This window comes from Panthera uncia, chromosome D4, assembly GCF_023721935.1.
Source record: "Panthera uncia isolate 11264 chromosome D4, Puncia_PCG_1.0, whole genome shotgun sequence".
Taxonomy (NCBI): domain Eukaryota; kingdom Metazoa; phylum Chordata; class Mammalia; order Carnivora; family Felidae; genus Panthera; species Panthera uncia.
This window is the reverse complement of record NC_064807.1, coordinates 58,286,951-58,310,446: the sequence shown is the minus strand read 5'-3', so window position 1 is coordinate 58,310,446 and position 23,496 is coordinate 58,286,951. Positions and strand designations below refer to the sequence as shown.

General features: G+C 50.6%; 1 protein-coding gene across 1 annotated transcript in view; it reads right to left on the bottom strand.

The window, feature by feature from the left end:
• CCDC180 (coiled-coil domain containing 180) overlaps positions 1-23,296 on the bottom strand; it is a 60,339-nt gene extending 37,043 nt beyond the window's left edge. The window contains exons 1-17 of the mRNA XM_049626849.1: positions 23,223-23,296; positions 22,855-22,922; positions 22,512-22,607; positions 21,059-21,249; positions 18,303-18,391; positions 17,179-17,282; positions 15,966-16,094; positions 15,758-15,868; positions 15,539-15,634; positions 13,028-13,191; positions 11,562-11,681; positions 8,183-8,262; positions 5,567-5,655; positions 3,872-3,994; positions 2,567-2,740; positions 1,600-1,715; positions 36-162 (exon numbers count right to left, since the gene is read on the bottom strand). Of these exons, the coding sequence (XP_049482806.1) occupies positions 36-162; positions 1,600-1,715; positions 2,567-2,740; positions 3,872-3,994; positions 5,567-5,655; positions 8,183-8,262; positions 11,562-11,681; positions 13,028-13,191; positions 15,539-15,634; positions 15,758-15,868; positions 15,966-16,094; positions 17,179-17,282; positions 18,303-18,391; positions 21,059-21,249; positions 22,512-22,607; positions 22,855-22,922; positions 23,223-23,250 (1,905 nt within the window). The 5' untranslated portion in view covers positions 23,251-23,296. The remainder of the gene's footprint in view (positions 1-35; positions 163-1,599; positions 1,716-2,566; positions 2,741-3,871; positions 3,995-5,566; positions 5,656-8,182; positions 8,263-11,561; positions 11,682-13,027; positions 13,192-15,538; positions 15,635-15,757; positions 15,869-15,965; positions 16,095-17,178; positions 17,283-18,302; positions 18,392-21,058; positions 21,250-22,511; positions 22,608-22,854; positions 22,923-23,222) is intronic.
• Positions 23,297-23,496: the final 200 nt, after the last annotated feature.

Genomic DNA, 23,496 nt, shown 5'->3' with positions numbered 1-23,496 from the left:
GGTGAGGGGCTGGGTTTTTGCAGCCCTGTCCATACCTGTTCAAAGATCTCACGAACATAGAAATGTTGGCTAAGGGTGGAGCTGTAGGAGTTGAGTTCTCTCAGTGTGAGCACTGGGTACTCCATCACTTCCTTTGTCAGGGTCTTGTGGAAACACTCATACCTGGGAGGGAGGGAGGCAAGAACTAAGTACTGCAATCATTTGACAGCGCAATTTCATATCTGTGAATGGTCCTTACAGAATTAGATGTACAAAGGCGTGAAGACTTAAGGTAATTCACAGAGAACTGTTTTTAATATTGAGAAATTGGAACCAATCTTAAAAAGCTAATCAATTGAGAGATGGCTAAACCATTATGAAGCATCCATATTAAAGAATTCTACATGGGGGCGCCTGGGTGGCTTAGTCGGTTAAGCAGCCGACTTCAGCTCAGGTCACGATCTCACGGTCTGTGAGTCCATGAGTTTGAGCCCCGCGTCGGGCTCTGGGCTGATGGCTCAGAGCCTGGAGCCTGCTTCCGATTCTGTGTCTCCCTCTCTCTCTGCCCCTCCCCCGTTCGTGCTCTGTCTCTCTCTGTCTCAAAAATAAAAAATAAAAAAAAAAAAAGAATTCTACATGGATATTAGAAAATAGAAAGATATCTGCATTTATAAATCTATTTGCATTGGATGATCTAGACTTTATTTTAAAACACTCTGTATGTGTATATATCCACATAAAAAAATGTACATGTCCACAAAAAGAAGATGTGGGCAGAAATGAGGGGAAATTTTCTACATGTTTGTATTGGTTAACTTTTTTTTTCTTTTACAAAGAACACATATGTTTTAAATTTTCAAAAGGTAGTAGGAGGGCCTACTACCTTTTTCTGGCTTTGCCTCTGACTTTTTAAAAAAATTTTTTTTAACATTTATTTTGAGACAGAGAGACAGAGCATGAACGGGGGAGGGTCAGAGAGAGAGGGAGACACAGAATCTGAAACAGGCTCCAGGCTCTGACCTATCAGCACAGAGCCTGACGCGGGGCTCAAACTCACAGACTGGGAGATCATGACCTGAGTTGAAGTCGGACGCTTAACCGACTGAGCCACCCAGTCGTCCCCCATCCCCTGACTTTTAAACTACATGGCCCTGGGGTGCCTGGGTGGCTCAGTCGGTTAAGCGTCTGACTTTGGCTCAGGTCATGATCTCACAGTTTGTGAATTCCAGACTAGCATCAGGCTCTGTGCTGACAGCTCAGAGCCTGGAGCCTGCTTCGGATTCTATGTCTCCCTCTCTCTCTGTCCCTTCCCTGCTCACACTCTGTCTTTGTCTCTCTCTCAAAAATAAATAAACCTTAAAAATTTTTGAAAAAAAAATTAAACCACATGGCCTTGAAATAGCCCTCCATAAACATTTCGGATCAAAGTTCTCCCTGGAAGCTTCTGTGTTGGCTGAAAGCAGACCTGCTAAGGACCAGTAGGAGATTCTCCAAAGCTAGAGGCAACATTTTCATCTTGAGCTTGCTAAGCACACCCTGGACTCGAAAGCAGGTAGCCTCTGACCTTGATTATGAATTTCAGGCCATCCCCTTCTGTCTTTTGGGGTCTGGCCTTCCTACCTGTGTTTCATATTCTTCAGAAAATCTTTGGCCTTTTCCAGGTGAAGCTTCAGTGTTTCCTCAAGGCTTTGCTGCCTCAGTTGGTCCAAGAGCTTATCAAGGTGGGCTTCCTGGGCCTGGAAATCATCCCCAAAATAGGAAGAAGTAGATGTGAGTTACCAAAGCTCAGAGAGGGCATGTGAGTGGCATACAGAGACCCTGCCACTGCAGATGCAGGCACCCCAGGGCAAATGCAGGACTTTTTCCTATAAAAAGGGGCACCAAATGTGCCACCACATTTACCTTCAATATTCCAGGCTCTTCTCTCTGCCTATATTCTTCTCTGTCTACATCCCTGGAAATCCAGCTCAGATGGGACTCCTCAGGGACCACCTGTCCCTTACACCCACCGGGCCCCAGCAGGCCCCCACTACACCTTCCTATGGTGCCTGCTCCTTGCTCTCCCTGTCACCAATTGTATTTGAAATCAGATGCTGGGTGTGCCCCTCCATTCCCTAGACCTTGTGAAGGCAGGTGGGGTGGGGGCCCAGATCATCTCCTGGGGGCACAGGGTGACTGCCGTAAGTAAATGCCCCACACCCCTGGTCTGTCTGTCTCTTATGCACACTCTCTTACAAACACATTTGGATCCAAGGACCCATCACTAGCCCAGACCTGACTCAGGTATAGATTTCTTCTATGACCATCCAGGCCCATGACCAAGGTGAGCTTTGGTTTCTCCATCTGTGCAGGTTTTTTAGCTTGAGGCTTTTACATTTGAGTCTAAGATAAGTTTGGGGTTAATTTTTATTTACGATGTGAAGTATACATGGTGGGATTTTTTTTTTTCATTTTCTTTTTCTGGCTTTGCCTCTGAATGCTGGCTAAGGTTACAGGCCACCAAACAGAGTCATCTGGGCATTGACAACCTGGGTGTGGCCCTTTCCTCATTCCCTGCAGGGGCTCCCCTGGGTGCCAGGAGCCACACCTGTTCCTCCAGGATGTGTTTCTGCCGCTGCTGTTCCATCCTCTTCTCCAGCTCCAGCTTCTGCTCGGACAGCGTGCTCTGATGTGCCTCCCACAGCCTCACGGCCTCTTGGAAGTAGTTGAGGAGATCCGAGCTCTGACATTCTGTCTGCTTGGCCAGGTCCTCGAAGGATTTCTGCAGGGGCAGAACCCAGAGAAGGGGCCCAGGGTGGGGAGAAGGCCCTCTCTCATGGGGCTCCCTCACCAGCCAGTGGAGGTCCCACGTTGCCAAGGGCTGGCTGTCACTGCCTGGCACCATCCTTCAGGGTCATCTTCCTGGATCCCACATTGGCTCATGGCCCTCCCTCCTCTGGGACAGCTTCTGGTCTGCCCAAAGCCAAGCCTTCAGTTTGGCTGACCCCGAAGTCCCATCTCTAGACCTGTCCCATGCCCACCGAAGTCCCTCATGGGAACAAGGAGAAATTTCAGACCTAGAAGAAAGAAGAAGCCATCCTAGACACCAGCTTGGGCCCTTGGGTGGGCCACACCCATCTCAGCCTGGGAATCTTTCCTTCTTCGGAGTTCCTTGACTCTCAGCATCTGAGCCAACCACCACACTTTGCTGTTAAATCCTCACCTCTCCCCATTTTATAAATGTATTTTACGCATTCATTGGGGCCAGGGGTCAGCAAACTTAGCCTGTGAACTGAATTTGGCCTTCGGTCTATTTTTGTTTGGCCCTGAGAGCTATGCATAGATTTTACATTTTTTTAGCTGCAAAAAAAAAAAAAAAAATCAAAAGAAGATATTTACTAATGTGAAAATTATATGAAATGCAAATTTCAATGTCCACAAATAAATAAAACTTTACTGAAACACAGCCACACCCATTCGTTTCTGCACGGCCCCTGGCTGCTTTTGGGTGACAGCAGCAGAGCGAGAATTTGTTACAGAGACCTGACTGGCTCACAGAGAACTGAAATATTTACTATGTGGTCCTTGCAGAAAACGTTTGCTCACCCAGCTCCAGACTCTAAGCCTCTTGGGGGCGGGGGCTTATTACTGCTCCTGGCCCTTCAGTGCCCAGACTCAGCAGGGGCTCCAAGGAGCACTCGCTACCTGAGTCCTGTGCAGCACGCGTGTCAGAGGGCAGCTGGGGTGTCGAGGATGAGCCTGGAGCGCCAAAGGGGCTGGCTGTGAAAAGGGGGATGGACTCACTAGTGACAGGAAAGTTGAAGGCCCCTGGACTCCTGGTCTTCTCACAGCCTGGCACTCCGGGTAACACCCCCTCCCCGCTCCCCAGCCGTGCGGGTCCCCAGCTACGCACGTCCAAGAGCTCCAGCTCCTCTTCCACCTTGCTCTGGAGCACTCCCACCATCTGGAAGAAGTATGGGCTCACCAGGCTCTCTGCCTCCTCCTCAGTGAAGGCTTTCCAGTCCAGCAGCTGCTTCTGGAGGGGAGCAAGGCCAAGCCTGGCTTAGGACCAGTGGGGGCTTGACCTCGGTGCCTGGCCCTGCTCCCCGAGGGCTGCCTCTCACCCACCCTCAGGGGAGACCCTCACAGCGGGGAAGATGGTCCATCTTTATGGTCCGCCCACCGAGGCCAGGTGCTGTGTGCTGTCCCTGTTGTCTCACAGAGTCCCCTGAAGGTGTTCCAATTAGCCCCGTTTCACAGATGAGGAAACCGAGGCTCAGAGAAGTGAAGGAACTTGCTGGAGGCCACACCTCTGGCAAGGGGTGGGGCCGGGATCTGAACTCAGAACCGACCTACCATAGACTCTACAGGTATAATCAGGCCTCAGTGTTGCTGCACGTCAGACCCGGCTCCTATTTCCTAAAACTTAATTATGTCAACTGGCAAGCAGGCTCTTCATATTAATAAAGCCTTGTTTTTTGCACAAAATCTACTATAAACCAATCTCCCCCAAAATGAAAACTTGTCCATAGTTGTATACTTCCGATGCTGCTGAATAGGAGTAACCAAGTGCCCTTCCTCTGTCAAGTCTAATACGCTCCTGGGGTGTGTGCTGACTTCAGCTTATCCCCTGCTGTGCCCGACAAAGGAAGGGAGGATGGGCACAAGGGTCAGCACCCAGGACTAAGGGCCACTGGGCTCCTGGGAGGTCCCAGGCAGCAGGGGGATGGGAGGAGGCTGTCAGGGTCATGGTCCTGGGAAGGTTCTCCTAGGGCAATGGTTTCCCTCCCTTCTCTCCCTCCAGGCTTTACTTCTGAGGTTTGGCGCCCTGATAAAGCTGACTGAGAGGCATGTGGCTGCCCCGAAGGCCACAGAGCAAATGGGCAGCCCTTGGGCCCTTTGCAAACTTGGTCTTCTCATCGCCAGGTAGGGCCGGGGACACCCACCCTGCAGGAGCTTGTAGGATTCAACGCGAGTTTCAGCCCACAGGGATGCAACACCGGCCCCACACGGCACTGTAAAGCACTCTGCCCCCTGTGAATTCTGCTCACCTCCGAGTCTTGGTGGCAGAACAAAAGCTCTACAGACTCATGAGGGGTGAAATAGCAGGAACTTGTTGGAGCCAGGATGCAGGGAGGGGGCATATCGACAAAACATCTCCCTGCACCCCAGAAAACCAGGCATTGTAATCGAAGCGGTTTGTGAGTGAACTCACCGTCTCACTCGGTAACAGAGGCAGGCGGTGGACCGAAGGGCTGGGTGTGACAGCAGTGGTGGCACTACTTATAAAAAGTGAAGCCCTGGAAATAACCTCCCCCCCATACGACCTCCACTGAATAAATAATGTCAAGTGCTGTAAGTGGTATAGATGGTCAAGGTTGAAGTCTGACATGATCAGAGAGTGTACAACTTCATCCGTGGGGTCAGGGAAGTCTTCCTGCAGGAGGTCATGCCGGGCTATACCTTGAGCGATGGGTGGGAATAACTGGGGGTGGGGGGTCCGGGAAGGGGGATGCCCAGAGGCCATTGAGGGCCTGGGGCACGCGAGGAGGAAAAGCAGGGGATCCAGGCTGGAGAGGGGCAGGGGCGGGCCAGGAAGGGCACCCACCTTGCATTCCTGCACGCGGGCCAGGCACTCCTGCCAGGTCTTCTCGTACTGCAGGCGGATCTGCATCACGCAGCCCATGTGGTAGGCATCTCCATGGGCAGAAACAAAACATGTCAGCTGCTCTTCCAGAGGGAAGAGGGGAGATTAGAGTTTCCCCTTTGCAAGGGAGGCAGTGTCTCCCTTTAGCGAAGATAACTGAGGTGAGATCATTGGCCCAGAGGCTGGAATCTCCTTCCTTACAAAGTCCCAGACAGCCCAAGATAAGGACCTCAAATGAGTTGTCTTTATCTGCTTTGAATCCATTCTAACCCTCATTCTTGACTCCATTTCAAGGCTAATAAAACCCTTTTCAGATGGCTGTACCAAATCATAAAACAAGGGTGTAAACTAATCAGAGTTTACAGATCGTGTCTGTGGTTAATTCCTTAAGTGAACGGACTAGCAGAACACTCAGATGCTGACTGATTGATTTTCTCTCCTACGCTTCTACTGCTTCCCACTTTACAATCAACTCAGCACAACTCTTGGTATAGAAGATAAGCAGCTGATGTTTAACGTTCCTGGCAGTTCTAGAAACTGAAAGACAGCACAAAGATGCTGCGGTGGCTGGTCTTTGACAAGGGCTGAGGAAGAGGATGGGGCAGAGGGAAGCTGGGGATAGATTTAGGACCCCAGGGAGGGCAGACATGCGGTGGAACTGTGAGGAGAGGCTCTGAAGCTGGTTCCTCCATCCCCAGGGCAGCTTCCCAGGCTGGCACATCCTCACCCTGATCTGTGCTTCCACACTTCTGTACCGCGCTGACCTCTTCCCGCTCTGACCTCATCGTCTCCAGCTCAGAACTCTGCCCTGGGTTCCCACTCCCTCAGGACGAAGCCCAGCCTCCCCCACAAGGTCACGTGGCCAGCACACTCTGGCCCCTTGGCATGTTCCCGCCTCACCTGCCATGTTCTCCTTTCCCCCAAAGCCCCAGCTCTGTCTTGCCCCTGAGCCTTCTCATGTGTGCTATTCTTCCTTCCTGGAAAGCTCTCCCCAGCCCTGGGCTTGGCTGACTCTAACTTGCCTTGCAGTTCTTGACCGGATGATCACTTCCTTGGCAAGATCTCATATGACCCTTAACCAAGCTGTGACCCCAGAAATACGCTGGTCACCTGTCTGCTCTGCTGTAACAGCCTGCGTGGTCTGATTCTGCTCTGGACTGGAAACACCCAAGGGGTGATCCACCCTGTTGGTTACCAGGGCCCAGCACCATGTCCATCTGTAGGAGGTGCCTGATAAATGGCAGCCATTGCTATCATCTAGGGTCTTGGGACATTTACCCTCGGCATTGTAAGTATATCTTTGCAATTCTTTTTTTTTTTAATGTTTTTATTTATTTTTGAGACAGAGAGAGACAGAGCATGAGCAGGGGAGGGGCAGAGTGAAAGGGAGACACAGAATCCAAAGCAGGCTCCAGGCTCTGAGCTGTCAGCACAGAGCCTGATGTGGGGCTCAAACCCACAGACTGTGAGATCATGACCTGAGCCGAAGTCGGACGCTCAACCGACTGAGCCACCCAGGCACCCCTACCTTTGCAATTCTAAACCTGAGAGCCCTGGGAGCAATGGTGGGTACTATTAACCAAAGTACCCAGGTCAAGTGCAGGTGTGACACTTCATCAGCTGTGTGACTGTGGGCGGGATCCTTCACCTCTCTGAGTCCTTCTCTATCACAGGGGGACAACGACACCACTGACCTTACCAGTTGCTGTCAGCCCCAAAGGAGACGGAAATATCATATATCTTCTAAATCAAGGCTTGACAAACTTTTTCTATAAAGAGGTAGATAGTAGATATTGCCGGCTTTGCCAGCCATAACGTTTGTGTTGCAACTACTTGTTTCTGCTATTGTAGAGCAGAAGTGGCCAGACACAATATATAAGCAAAGGAGATCAGCTGTGCTCCAGTGAAACTTATTTGTAGACAAGCAGGGACCCATGGCTAGGAGTTTGAGGGCCTTTGATACAGAACATTTTTAAATATTACCATTTATTATTGAACACTCTCCATGTAAGCCAGGCATTGAACTACAACTGGACTGTAGGCTGTAATTCTCATATCAACTCCACAAGGTAGGTACCTTTATTATTCCTCTTGAGATCCCTATATTATACAGGAGCAGTTTAAGCCAAGAGACACCATGACTCCCCCAGGGTCACAGAGCTGGGACAACACAGAGCTGGGGGTAAAACCCACATCTCTCTGACTGCAAGAACACATGTTTGGCATCTCACATGCTTAGGATCTGACCCCCAAGCTGTCCTCACAGGAGGTCATTGGAGCCATTGCTCTGACTCCTTGCTGGGGTCAAGGTTCAGGGGTCAGAGTGTGTGGCTGGTGTGGCTGCCAGCTGTGCAGTGATCAGGAAGCTGTGGGAGGGAGGAAGAGGACTCCACCAAGCAAGGTTTCAGAGATCCTACATGAACTCCCAGAGTTCACTCTTCCACCCACATTCCCTCCTTCCTCCAGGGGGACTTGCCCTCACCCCTGAATTCATGATAGACTCTCACAGAAATGATTGGCTACTACTTGAACAGAGTTCTGAAGAGACCCGAGTGGAATCCCACAAACTTCACTCACCGAGGTGCTTATTTAGGGAGTTGAGAGAAGAATGCCATTCAGTCAGCTGAGCTTTGCTGTAATTGGGGGGCAGAAGGTCACTGGGGAAGGAAGATATGACAAGTAAGCCATGCTTAGGTAAAATGTTCACTTACCAGAATTGGTAGCATCTTCAAGGAATGTAGCCCCAGAGTAGTATCTATATAAATACTGAAGAAACAAATGATGTGCTGGGGATTCCTGATGCCAAAAAATATCACTCATAAAAGGTCTTTTTTAATATCAACAAGTCTGTTATTTAGAAAATCAAATTGAATTTTCCTAATGGGAAAAAAACCAAACAATTCACATCACTTGACAAAGAAAGGAAGTCTACGTCTAGGAATAGAATCCGAGATAACGATATGAAATGCATACAAACTTTATGCATTAAGAGAGTTGCTTAACAGTACTGTTTATAAGCACTCAAAAAAATCATAAATAAATTTCATATCCAACAATAGGGATCTAAGTAAAGTACAGTGAATTCTCTTCTGAAGTCATTAAAAATAGTGTTGCAGGGGGGCTCCTGGGTGGCTCAGTCAGTTGAGCGGCCAACTTCAGCTCAGGTCATGATCTCAGGGTTTATGAGTCTGAGCCCCATATCAGGCTCTGTGCTGTCAACCTGTCTGCCAGAGCAGAGGCTGCTTGGGATCCTCTGTCCCCCTCTCTCTGCCCCTCCCCCACTTGTGCTCTCCCCAGAATAAATAAATATATTTTTAAAAATACTGTGGTAGGGACACCTGGGAGGCTCACTCAGTTAAGCTTCCAACTCTTGATTTCTGCTCAGGTCATGATCTCAGGAAGGGTGAGATCTAGCCCTGCACTGGGGCTCTGCACTGACGGTGCAGAGCCTGTTTGAGATTCTCTCTCTCTTCCTCTCTGCCCTACCCCCCAAAACCCCCTGCCTGCCCCTCCCCTCTGGCTTGCTTGCCTTCGCTCTCTCAAAGAAAAAGAAATAGTGTGGCAGATTGAAAGATGGACAATATCATTAGCTCCTCCCATCAGTCTATTTCTCCACCCCTGGGGCTGGGCTTGGCCCCGTGATTTGCTTTGGCCAATGAGACATTAGCAAACAAGTGGAGGCAGAGTTGGAAAGGCTTGGGTATTTGCCTTGCCCTCTCCTGTTACAGGCAGACTCTGCCACCACCACCAGGCCTCCCAGCTGGGATTAGCCTCCTGGAGACTGAGAGAGCAAGTGGAAAGAACCTCAGCTGCCCCAGCCTAGGCTCCAGATGCAGGAGTGAGGCCACTCTAGACCATCCAGGCCCAGCCAAGCCAGCGCAGACCAGGAGGAACACCCTGTGGGAAACAGCCCGCAGAACAGTGAGAAACAAGAAATTCTGGTTGTTTTAAGCCACTAAATTTTGGGTGGTGTTTAACGGTGTGGAAAGATGATCAAGGCTTTGCAACTTTAAGTTGTACGTTCCAGCCTGTGTTTGTAGTATACACCTCCAGACACAAATTGTGTCGTGTCTTCACCCCTTTCTATACTCCCTGTGAAGGAGCTGCTGGGTCGCGTATCTGCACACCCTTGCCTCTGATTTCATAGAGTAGCCTCCAACTTCCTCAGGTCAGGTTGAGTCACACACCAGCTCCATGCTCTGCCTGCAGATGCTGCCATTTTATAGTGTTTCCCAGTGGTGTCCAGAAGCACCAGGGAATACATTTTTCTCTGTGTCTTTGGCCCTGTCTCTCCCTTCCATTTAGGCAGGTAGCCAGCCAGCGCCATGTTCACAGTCTGTCAGAGATATGGTGGTGCAGAAAAGACAGCAGCCTAGAAATCTTTCTGGACTTTGTTCTCAAAGACTAAGTTCTGGGGAGAGCCTAGAGCACTGATGATGGAAGCCTGAGCTGGAGTGGGCCGAGAGCCCTGCAGGGGGAGATGGGCTGGCAGCTGAGAGCTGAGGACCAGGGTTCTCTCCTCACCCAACAGAAGGGGGCTGGAGGCAGGGGTGGACAGAGAGGATGGCAGATGCCTGGCAGTGGCAGCCTGGGTCCTGCTTCCTGGTGGAAGACTGTGGGGGCAGCTGCCAAGACCCAGGTCCCCGGAGGGAAACACTGCCTGGGTATGAGGACATTCGGGCTCAGGGTAGCCTCCTCAAGATTCTCGCATCCAGCTGTCTGGAAAGGGCAGCAGTTGCCCTCAGGCATGTGGGTGGATCAAATATAGAGGAACAGACTCTATCACCAGGCTTGCATTGGATGGGGTTTCACAGTTCCCCTCCATGGACAGGACCCCAAGAAAAACTGAGTTTTGCCCAGTTCAGGGACTCAGAGTCAGAAATAAATATAGAGTGGGGCACCTGGTGGCTCAGTAGGTTAAGCGTCCGACTTGGTTTAGGCTCAGGTCATGATCTCACGGTTCGTGAGTTCGAGCCCTGCATCGGTCTTTGTAATGATGGTGCTCAGCCTGCTTGGGATTCTTTCTCTCTCCCTCTGCCCCTCCCCTGCTCGTCCTCTCTGTCTCTCTGTCTCTAATAAACAAATAAACTTAAAAAAATTTAAATTAGTATAGAGTTACAGGAAACAAGAAAAGCTATTCACTTTATGTTGATATTTTTATTCACCTTGTTAATTTTACACCTGCACGAAAATGTGTCTGCCCTGGAGGAGACTGTGTGAGGTTCTAATTGTCACTGATACTTAGGAGAACTTAGGTTCTGTGGTGGGGAGACAAGAGGGTAACCCAGGGTTACCAGGGTTAGGGGTAGGAGGGCCCAAGTTTCATAGGAAAAGGAGGAGCATTTCCCAGCATGTGAAGTGTCTCCACAGAACCACACAGGCTCCATCCCTTTACTGAGGGTGGATGCTATAGGACCCCCACATAGTGGGCTTCCAAGGTCTAGAACATTCACTGTGCCCCTCACCAAACAGCTTATTAAGGATCAGAACTGAGTGGGCCTCTACACATCCACAGACTCTAACAGGTTCCCTGTCTGATGGCAACAGCCTCCTCACTGACCTCCAGGTTTCAGCCTCAGACCCTCCAACTCACCCCCGAAACCGCAGGGCTGTTGGAGACACTCTGCTCCCCACCAGATCTTAGAAAAAAATCCAACCCCTTAACCTGGCCCCTCCTCCCCCACTAACACCCCACCCCCTTTGCCATTGCCTCCTTCCACGTTTCTTGGCACAGTCACACTAAACTTCTTTCCCCAGCAAATGTGTCATGTTCTTTGTCACCACTGGGGCTGGAATGCCCCAGAACAAAGGCCCAGCCAGCCAGCGCAGGACCAGAGAACAAGGAGATGGCCAGGCCTGGAGGATGCCCCAAGAGAAGGGTCAAGGCTGAGGACTGTGACTGCCTCCCCCATGAACCCCCAAAGGCACCCATCCCCAGGGACACCTCTCCGTGTACCAGATGGTGCAGAGATGCTCCAGCCGCTTTTGCTGCAGGGCTTTCTGGTTCTTCAGCATGCTCTCTATCTCCTTCTTCACGTCTGGAGGAGCCCGGATCCTCTCACTGGCCATGAACTCACTGGGTGTCCAGACACGTTGGCACCATGGAGAGGAGGAGCAGGATGGGGGGGTGGGAAAGAGGGGATGAGGCCCATGGTAAGAACATTCACAATCTAAGCACCCTTACACCACTTCAGCCCCTCCCTCCCCATTGTAGGCCTCTGGGGCAATGATGAGAGGGGGGATCGAAGAGCCAGGGGGCCACCAGCGAGACTCTGGAGTTAAGAGCATGTGACCACTGGGCACAGATCCGGGTGTGGGTCCCGACTGTGGCCTGCCAGCTCTGTGACCTTGGGCAAGTCAGTCCCTTCCTCTGAATCTGTTTCCTCTTCTGTAACGGAGCTAATGAGAATACCTTCCACAGCAGGACCCAGTGAGATATTGCAAGTAAAGCCCCTAGCACCATGCCTGACTCACGGGAACTGCCCAGTAAATGCCAGCTCCTGCCATCACTGTGGATGATTACTGACATTTGTAACTTCCAGGCCCAGACCTAGATCAGTCACTTTCCATAGAGCACCTTGCTGATAATCACTGAAACCCTGTCACTGGCGCATCATCACGCCTGTCTGCATAAGGAGAGAAAGGTTCCGAAATGTTCAAGTGCTTGATCAAGGTCACAGGGAAAGTACAGGTGGAGCCAGGTCTCAGTACGCTTTTCCTTCACCCGGGGTGTCAGACTCTGGTGTTCTCCATCTGGAAATCTAGGTGTACAGATGGCCTCCTATCCCCAGACCCACAGCACAGACAGACAGACATTCTTTGGCATCCTCAAATATCTTGACCTGACGAGCAAAAGAAAGCCTTGTTTGTTGGCCAAAAGCTGCAGGATCCTTGTGTCAGTATTAACAGAAGTGCCACCTGGCAGAGGAAGCAGGGAGATGAGCCCTCTCTTCACCCCTGCTCCCATGGGGACCAAAGCCTGAGGGACCACCATTTGTCTTGGCCCAGTAACACAGGGTTCTGAGTAACAGTCGAATGGAAATTGGGCAGATAATCAGACGGGTGTTTTCAAACAATTTGTACTGTGATAATTCAGAAAATGCTTATGCGATAACATTTATGAAGAAAATAAGACAGAAAGTGACATATACAGTATGGGTCTAAAGAAGCCTGGGAAGAAATACACCAAAATATCAGCTGTGCTTCTCACTGTGGTGAGAAATTAGTAATGATTTTTAATTTCTTTTTTATACTTTTATCTACTTTAACTTTTAAAAAGGAAAAGAGCACATATTTTTACCCCCAGAAGAACAGGAGTGTTTTGGAGCGAGGACAGAAAGGAGGTTGAGGACCACCGGCTTGCTGGGCCAGCCTTCCAGGTGGGCTGGGGGGAGGCTGTGGGAAGTGTGGGCGGACACGGACCTGAAACTCTGCACCAGGGCCTGCTTCTTGAGAGCCTTCCAGGTGTCCACCAGGCCCTGCCAGCGGTGATGGGCCTCGAGCTCCTGCTGCAGCGTGGCCTCCATCAGGTTGACAAACAGCTGGGCGATGGCCCTCCGGTTGCCCAGGAGGGCCTGGTTTATGACCTGTGGTACAGGTGGGCAGGCTCTACATGAGGTGGGGGCTCTCCAAGGTCAGAACAAGGTTCAGTTGGAGATGGACAGGGGGAGGCTGCAGAGGGGCCAGGTGAGGTGCCGGCAGAGGGCCTGGGGCCCAGCGGGGCTGAGTAGGGCAGTGGCAGCATCTGAGGGGCACTGAGGGGTCACTGGGCACTCACGGAAGTTGCCTGGGGCTGAACAGCCGTGGACTGTGACAGGGGTCTTTCCTGAAGACTCACCTATGAACCTTGACTTAAGCACGTGCCTTCAACCCAGCCCCAAGACCGTATCAGATTGTTAAAGAAGCTGATTTTAGCTCACTGGAGATACGTACTCCAGTGGGTTCTTAGTGTTTAGCTGTTTTCTTTCCTTTTCTTTAAATGAATTTGTTCCAAAAGCAGAGTGCTCATGCCATCAGGGACCAGTCAGTCACCTATGGTTGTGATGAGAACGAAGACCCAATTACCAAATGAGACCAGGGCTAGAACATTCTTCTGCAGTCCTCCCAGTGATCCTCACCGGGCATCCTTGGCATGGCAGCGGGGACAATTCTTCATGGTGTGGTACTGTTCTGCTTTTAGTAGCCTGCCCCCCTCAATGAGAGCAGTCTCTCCCATGCCCCCAGGGAGTGGAACAGCCGAATGTCTCCAGAATTCCCCAAAGCTCTCGGGGCACCGCCCTGGAGCAAGGGTGGGAACCTGCCAAGCTCAGCGGGTAGACATTCCAGTGACAATTTTCACTGGAACCTGAGGTTTATTGCTGGCTCTACTTCCTAGCTGGTGGTGGGGGGAGAGGGCGACTGGCAGGTATTTCCTAAACCTCCAATTCTTCAGCCATAAGGCGAAGATAATGTTATTGGCAGCACAGGGATTCTGTGAAATTAAATGAGATAAATGCACATAGAGTAAGTAGCAAGTGCCTGTTGTTGTAATGAGTAAAATACGCATATGGACGTCAGACATTGAAACATCCCCGGGATACTGCTCTGACCCCACCTAAGGGATCAAATGGATAAAAGTTAGGAACTCTTGTTTCTTTCAAATGACAGTGGCTACTGCTGAGACCTCTTTTGTCACCCCCTCCCCCCAACAGGTACTTGTTTAAGTATCGTTACCCCTGTTTTATGGGCAGGGAGTTCCAAGTGCAGGAGCGGAGTTAGTTTGGGAGCTTGTGTGTCTGGGCAGTGGAGAGGGAGGTCTGTGCTCACTCCCTGTCTGTGCTTCATCCAGGACTCCAAGATGTGGACCCGAACAGGAGCCCATCTGTGATTCTGAGTGCTGGGTTCCTTTCACCCCGTGTATTGCCGGGAGGCCTCCGCAAACCCGGCTTTCTGCTCAGGCCCTAGAAGCCCATGCAAGCAAAATGTGCTTCTGAGTAGCCAAAGGAAGCAACAACATGGATGGGCCTAGAGGGTATAACGCGAAGTGAAATAAGTCAGACAAAGAAAGACAAATATCGTATGATTTCACTCATCTGTTGAATTTAAGAGACAAACAAAGAAAAAAAAGAGACAAACAAAAAACCAGACTCTTAACTGCAGACAACTGATGGTTGCCAGAGGGGAGGGGGGTGGGGGGATGGGTGAAACAGGTGAAAGGGATTAAGGGTACACTTGTCATGATGAGCACCGAGTAATGCACAGAATTGTTGAATCGCTGTACTGTGCACCTGAAACTAATATAACACTGCATGTTAATTATATTTGAAGAAAATACATACACACACAAACATCCGTACATAGTGTCTTTTCACATGGCAGAGGAGTCAGGCTTAACTCTGACTTTGGAAATATTATGAACAACCTTGAATTTCTTGTTTTCTACACCCAAAGAAAGCAGCTGGGCGAGGGTGGGGTATGGACAGGGAAGCAGTGGGGACAGAGACCGGAGACAGGCCTGGTTCAGCACTAGACGCTGATGGCCAACAAGAAGGCAGACAAGCACCACTAGGAAAACAAACGGAGCAGGCTGGGGTCACCTGTGAGGGCACAAACCACTATGAGACCAGGACAGCTCCACCATCCAGCACCTATTGCATTGCACATGGTGGCTGAGACACGGCCCAGTAGGTGCTCGTAAAACCGTCAGTGATGAAACCAGTGCTGCTGTGTTAGGTAATCGGGATTAAGACAGCAGGGATGTAGGACATGCACTTTAGAGAGACTTCTACTGAAAATACTTAATAAAAACTCTGGTTCTGAACCCAAGCGACTAACCCGAGTTAGTTGGAAATGTGACACATGAGAAACCCATCGGTCCTGAGACACCAGGTTCTGGGGCATCCTCAGGTCCCGCCCCTTCTGTGGGTTGATCCCCTGCACATGAAAACCACTCACCATGGCTTCCTTATTTATCAGCGTGTACACGTCGGGCTGCATGAGATAGGAAGTTTTCTCTATGATTTCCACATATTTCTTCAACACGCTTCTGAGCTAGAAACAACAAGGTGTCATTGTTAATGACTTTCTTTTCCTGGAGACCTGCAAGCAAAGAGACGATGCCTCACAAACCCCACAGGTGAAAATCACCAAGAGCCCATTCGCAGGCCAACTCACTTTATCTGCCCGAGAGAACTCGGTCGAGGTCAGTGTCTCATCCAGCTCCTTAATCCCCTGCTTCTGGAACTGGAACTTCTCAGCCACCTGATCCCACAGCTCCATCAGGGTCTATACCAAGAAGCTGGGGTCAGGCCGGGAGGACAGATGGCAGGGAGGGAAGGAGTGGGACCCCGGTGGGGCAAGCCCAGCCACAGGGAAGCCCTACTTGGATGGTGTAGTCTTCGAGGTTGATGTCACTTTCCACCTTTTTGAAGAGTTGGTCGATTTCCTCATCAGACGCCGCCAGCTTTTTTAAAAGAAGTGCTCCTGGCTCTAAGATGAGAGGTTCCATTTCCTACAACAGGCCAGTAGGGCAATGCCTGTGGTCTCAACACCACCAGGGCAGGGGGAGCCCGTCCCTTCCCCCAATTCTCTGCCCTGTGGTGGGAAAGTGCTAGCTGTGGTCCTGCCTCAAAACTAATAATCATTACCTAGACCTAAGGAGCTAGGATTTACTATTCACAGCCAGAGCACAAGGGCAGGCACCATTTATCTGGGCATGTGCCATGTGCTGGACACTCTGCTCTAGGCTAAGCCCTTGTCCTCAGACTCACTTGGTCCTCACCACAGCCTGTGAAGTAGGTACTGACATCAGGCGTGGCCCATGGTTGGGGCTCAACAAACATCCATTAAAGAAGTGGCCAGTGAAAGGATTCCAAGTTTACTTCAGATAAGGAAATTGAGGCTCAGTTATGTTGTATGACCAAAGCCACAGAGTCACGGACAAAAGTAGGGCTCATATACAGTTGGGACAGATGAGTAAAGCAATGACTGGCTGGGGGAGCTTCTTGGTGCTTTGGGTACAGAGCCAGCTGCATGAATCCAAGGGAATGACAGAAGTCAGAGAAGACATGGGGAGAGAATGGTGACTGCAGTCCAGGGCTCAGAGAAGAAGGGCAAAGAAGGGCGTCATTTAGGGAATATTCTGGGGACCAGGGTGGTTAGAGACGGAATGTCTCTGGAGAGGAACAGAGAGCCAAGTGAGGGTGGTACCAAAAGGCCAGATAGCATGAGGGGTGGGAAGCCAGAGGGCCAGGCCCTTTGGGCCCTCATTAGTAGGACTGCGTAGGGAGATCATGGGCTGGACTTTGGCATCAGCCCTGGAGTCCAGTTCCCAGCTGGCCCCTTATGTGCCAAATCAGGCAAGACTTTGTGAGCCTAAACTGTAAAGTGGGAGTAACAGTGGTACCCGACTTAGAGAGCTGTGCTCATAACGAGCACTCATCATGAGCCACTCAAGCTGGCTACTCTGATTTCATCTACACCACTGGTGAGCCACTCAGGGCCTCTGAGCTGGGCGGGAAGGGAGGGTGGGTGCAGTGACAAGCCTGCCTTGAGAATGGCCCCAGAACAGAAGGGGAGAGAGGGAGGAGTCTTACCATCCCAATCTGAGCAATCTCCTCCTTAAAACTCCCCAGAGCACTCTCGTAGCCCTGCCTCTTGGAGTCTCTGTCCAGGGTGGTTGTGCGGATCCTCTCTGGAACTGGGGGAGAACAACAGAGGTGAGGAGGCTGCCCTCAGAGCTCCAAAGCAAGGGGAGGGCTCCCAGGAAAAGGCAGCAAGGCAGAAAGTGCCTTGGTTCAGGAGATGGACCCCCAAACCAGGTCACAGTGTCAGAGGCTTAAGGAAAAAGAGAAAAAACAAAGGTGATCTGTAAGTGCTATAAGGAATGAAGTCTCACATACACAGTTAAATGCCAGAAAAAGTTTCCAAATGGTAGGTACAGAATGGGACCATTTATGTTTTTTTTTTTAAGTTAATAGAAGCAAATACATATACAAAGAAGAATAACCAACACTTATATAGCACTTATTATACACCAGGCATCGTTCTAACTCAATTACCACTCCTGAAGAGGCCAAGAGGCAGGTTCTATTTTTTCAGCCCCATTTTACAAGTGAGGACACTCAGGCATGGGGGTTAAAGAAAAAACACAACAGTGGCTGAGCAGGGGTTTGGACATGAGCCATCTGCTCTAGAGTCTGCATTCCCGTCTTGTGCTCTGCGGTCCCCTGAATCTGGACACCATGTGATTTCATGGTGGGGAACATTCTTGGGAAGAGAAGCAGTGCTATCATGAAGGGAGAGTTTTTCCTTTCTGTTTATCTCCTTCCTTTGCTTTTCCACAGTGAGCCTGACTGGCTCAGTGGTAGATAGCACATGTGACTCCCAATCTCAGGGTTGTAAGTTCAAACCCCATGTTGGGTGCAGAGATTACTTATGGTGAGTATGTATCATTTTTTTTTTTTTTTGATCGTAAAGGAAAAGAACCTTCCTCTATAGTATGAAGGAAGACAATGCAGATTGAAATGCTCTTGTGAAATTGCAATAAAGCAAGGAATATCCTTTACCAGCTGACTTTCATCGGTAAATTCTGACTGCGCAGAGCCCCCTGCTCCCTCCCCAGCTCCCTGCACTGAGGAGAAGGTCCAGAGGAGTAGGCTCAAGGGAGGAGCCAAGGGGAGAAAGCCAGCCCTGCCCTCATAGCTGAACAGAGACTCACCTATGGTGTCCATGAGGCCCCGGACCTCTCTGGCTTCAATTATGCTCTCACTTTCTTCAGCTTTTTTCTTCTTGATTATTTCCTTTTCCCTGAGGCACAAGTAGAGGAAACAATAACTCCCAGCCCCCTCCCCTACCCCAGGGCAGCTCTGGCACAGAAGGGAGTCTTCAGAGAGACCTCACACATTGGTGATAAGGTCCACCCCATTCCAGAGAGCCCCGAGGCTATGCCAGACTCCCAACAGACGCTGCCTGGGTATCTGCCACCAGTAGGCACCATGGTCCCTAGACAAGAAATCAGGGTCTGCTTCTGTTCTGGCTGCAAACCAAGCGTGGGTAGTAGGCAAGAACCATTTCCACATGGGGAAACTGAGAACAGTAGGGCATTATCAGCCTGGGAAAGGCAGGCCAGTGCTGAGTATTCAGGATTTGCTCCTTCAGCAACTCATCATCCTATGAGGCAGTCACAATAACCCCCTTGACAGGGATGAGGGGAGGGCGCTTAGAGAAGTGATTATACAAAGCACAGCTGAGACTCCCTGACCCACATGTGTCATGCCAAGGTCCATGGTCCTTGGGGTTTAGGTGTGGGAGGAGAAAGCTGAGACCCCAGAACAAGCTATCTCAGCAGGGAGGACCAGGGTGAGTGAGAATGACCTTAGCTTTGGAATAAAAATCTCTGAACGCACTGTCCATAGGACAAGCACCACAGAAATGCAACAGGTCTCAATGACACCTGCCATTCCTCCAGGCCTCCACATGTGCAGCGCTTTCTAGTCATTTCTCATCCAATCCTCACTGCACACCTACCAGCAAGGAAGACTGCAGGGTCTAGACTGACCCTCCAGAGGTGGGTCTTTCAGTCTTGTCAATCAGGTGCCCGTGGACTAAGGTGGCTCTTTGGGAACCTGGGTGCTCTGACTACTGAGCTAATGGCTCTGGCTCCTCGGGCACTTGACCCGAGGACTTGGGTCTACACTAGTGCTGATCTATCCCTACCTTGGGCTCCTCTTCTGCTCACCCAGAGGCCCTGCCCTGGGTGAATGAACACACAGGTTCACTGGCTTTGGCTGGCTGAACTTTCAAGAAGGGAACAAGGGACTTCAGAGAGACGCCAATGCTGAGTTAGTGACCCCAGTCATTTTGAGGGTGGCAGAGCCTGGCAGGTTACAAACACATCTTTCTCCCTGTCACAGGCCACAGGAAGTTGTTGTCTAGATCTACGTCTAGGGCAGAGCTGACTTTGTCTCGGGAAGCTAGCACAGCACAATGCCAGCACCCTCTATGGAAAGTGTCTTTCCTAAAACACTGTCCTGTGGATGCTAAGAGCTCCTGATGGATGCTATATGGTTATTGGGATAATGGGTGACCTTAGGCTAAACTCTGGGGAAGGGGGGACCCTTAGGAGTGATAGGTAACTCGCAAGTCAGCTGAGAGGGGACTTAGACCCTTGTAGGAGCCAAAGTCACAGCCAGGGGCAGCATCAACAGGCCCCAGATGTCTGTGCTTCAATCCCCACACTGGGCATCAGGCACATGGGCTAGAGAACACCGACCTCCAGTCTGGGCTTGGTGGCCAGTGGGTTTGCCCATCAGTAGGTAGTTAAGGGTGCTGAGGGTCAGAAGCCTCAGGGGAGATTTCTCTGGGAAGAGTCAAAGGTCAGGTCATCTCTGCCCCAAAGCAGGTGAAAGAGAAAACAAAGACAGGTAGAGAAAGACCGACTTCCCCTGCCAAGTCCCAGAGGGGACTGCGGCTTGCTCAGAGCTTGAAGAGCAAAGGGAAGATCAGCTCCAGGCGCCCCAAGCTCCCCGGTGAGGAAGATATTGCCCTCCTTTTCCTTTTCTTTCCTTTCTCCCTGCTTGAGGAGTCTGAGCTCAGGGAGTTGAAATGGCATACTCAGGAATCTCAAATTTCACTCCTGATCTCTCTGCTCCTAGACCATATGCGCCCATCTCAGGGAATGGCGCCTGCTCTGTCCACCCAAGCACTCGTGGTACAGACCTCGGGCTCTTGGGAGCCCTCTCCTCCCTCCAATCCACCACCTAGTCTGAGGGGTTCTGCCTCTAAAATACACCTGAAATACCCTACTCTCCCTCTTGTAGCCCCACCAGGCTTAGAGGGACAGCAGCAGCCTCCTCCCTGGCCTCCCGGTCTCTTCTTGCCACTCCCTACATTCTGCACACAACAGCCAAAAGGCCTTAAAAAGGCAAATCAGCTGCTCACTTCAGTAGTTCAAAATCCCGACTGTGGTCTGCAAGCCTATCCCAGCCTCATCTACCGCCTCTCCCCCCCAGGCCCACTAACTTCTTCAGCCTTCCAGAGTGGACCAAACCCTCCCTGCCTCCGCGCCTTGCCCCATGCATCTATGCCCTCATCCTCTGGTCTCCGCTGAGGCCCCTCCTCAGGGGCTTTCCTGAGCCCTGTGCTACCACTGTCCTCTGGGTCAGAGCCTTCCCACCTTTAGGGGGACTTGCCTATTTATTTATTATCAAGGCCTCAAGTTCCAGGAAAGTGGGATCCCCAGACCCAGTACCTGGTCCTAGGCACTCAATCAATAATTACTGAGAGGGGAGGAAGAGGAAGAGAGGGAGAAGCAAACAGTGGAGCAAAGTAGGTGCTATTACCTCTCTCTCTCAGAGGAGATACTGGGACTTCATTCCTAAATGGCACTCATCTTGTGTGAGGGCTTTCTGAGTTTCTAAAGACTCTGGCACACCCCCCCGGGTGGGGAGGTACAGTGTGGACCACAGGACCCACCTGTAGAGAACAGGATTTTCCGTGACCCAGTCATTGGGTAGGCTGTGAGCCCACTTCCGCTGCCGAGGACACATCATCTCCCCTTCAGGAATATCCATCTTCTTCATCAAGGGCTTCCTGCCATTCTTTGGGGACATGGAACTCTCCACAGCGCGCTTCCTGGTGGCTGCCAGAGAGCGGACCAGCTGCACCTGAATGCACAAAAGATCCGGTGGGGGGTCGGAACTGCAGACTCCTCAGCACCCAGGGCTCACTCTGCAGTCTTAGAAGGACACGTGAGAACTTGCCAGCAGGAAGGCACTTTGCAGGGAGGCCTTCAACCCTCGGGTACATTCCATGCAAGTACCCCCCAGAAGACATTCAGCCATCTAGAAGGGTATCTCTTAAGAAATTTAGTGAGGACCAAGATGCTTATCCTAGCATCTTTTATAATCACAAGGAATTAGAAAAATGGGGCTGTCCAATAGCAGGGGACTGGTCGAGTAAACTTCTTATGTCCCTCCAGTGTAATGCTAGGCATTTATTAAGAATGAGACTTACAAAGGACTATTTATGACATAGGGAAATGTTTATGATATGATATACCATAAAACATCTTAATTAAAAGCACAACTTAAAAAAATTATAACCCAAACTATACAGTGTGATCTCAAAATTTTAAACTCATAGAAAAATGACCAGGAGAAAGTGTGCCAAACGTTAAGAATGGTGTGCTGCCTCCAGGCGGCAGGATCATGTGAGTAATTTGTTTCTTTGGCCTCCTTATACTTTTATAATTTCCAAGCCTCCTACATAGAGCATTATTTAGGGCTCAGAGTAGGAATGAAAATTCCTTTTAAATAAGCAGTACAGAACATCAAAGGAAAGGTTCGAGTTTGTGTGTTTCTTTTAAGATACTGTTCTTGTCTGTGCAGTTTTTTATAGACAAGTTTTTTATAGGCAAGGCAATTCCAGCAACCTATTTGGCTGTCAAGAGAGTGTTACTTTAATACACTATGGGAAGTCCTGGATTAACAACTGGGCAGCCTCTAAACACCTTGAAGTTGCATTAATGCCCCTTGACATGCAAAAGGTCTGTGCAATACCATTAACAGGGAAGAAGCAGGTTTCAAAACACTGTTATAGAATCAAACCCAGGTTTTAAAAAGAAAAATTAGAAACGCTTTGGTGCATAGGAAAAGGTCCCAAGACACCCACTGGTTAATTTTGGCGATTTCTGAATAATTTAACTTTTAATTTAACTAAAACTTTAATGTACATTTTTTAATTTTCAAGAACAGACATTCTAATATTGTATTCCTACACTTTAAGAACCAATAAGAATTATTTTTTAAATCAAAACAATTTCAAAGCCCTTATTTCATTGGGTTCCCGGACAAAGAAGCCTTCAGAGGGAGGGAGGTTTGGGGTGCAGAGGGAAGAGGGCACAGAGGGACACAAGGGACACACCTACCTCAGCCTCGAAGATCTGCTGGTAGACCTTCCCGCTGGGAACCTGGGTCACCTTCCCCACTGAGGACATCTTGGCCGCTGGCTGAACGGGGCGCCCCTGTTAGGAATTCATTGTCTGGGAATCATGTCAGAGGTTTGGAAACCGAAGCCCCAACCTCCAGGACAAGTCCTCCGCGTAGGACCTGCGCCCCTCCCCCCCCCCCCCCCCCCGCGGGCAACCAGGCTGGGGCAGGACCCACCCCACTGCTCTGAGAAAAAGCAAGCCCCGCCCCCCTCCCTCAAGCCTCAGGGGTTTCATTTTAAGTAAAAGTAAGGAGTGGCAAAGAAGCAAAAAGGAGACAAACCTCCGGCAAGAACCGAACTCCCGGAGAAGGCTGGCTTTTCCAGCCACGCAGTGTGCAAATCCAGAGGACTTTGGTGGGGAAGAATAATAAATCGTTATTGTTTTGTGCTTCACTCTCCCAAGCTCTCCTGGGAAAAGTGCTCAAGGTGTCATCTTGGATTTCAACCTGGCGTTGACCCCCCAAACTGGAGCTGACCAAAGTTGAAGGATCCCTGACTCCCTCCTTCCCCCACTCCCCGCCAAGAGTGGACAAAGAGAGGCGGAAGTGGAAGGAAGGAGCAGCCTGACTCTGGCCGTGCTAATTAGGCACCTAATGTATGCTGAGAAGACCCAGCAGGCTCCTCTCACGCCACCAGCCCGCCAGCCTACCGAGGAGCGCGGTGCAGTCCCCGGCCATCCCCTCTAAACCCGGCCAATGGAGGGAGGCCCTGCGCCCGGGGCTGGCGCCCCACCTGCAGAAGGCACCACTAGCCAGGGCCAGTCCAGCCTCAACTGCAGCTGGACGCACTCGGTCTCCAAGGCAACGCAGAGGGGCGGGAGCCCCGCTGGCCCCGCCCTCACTTCCTTTCCGAGGAGGGAGGGGATGATGGCCCGCAGCCGCCCGAGCGCCCCACTGGGAGTGGGGAAACTGTTAGCAAGTGTT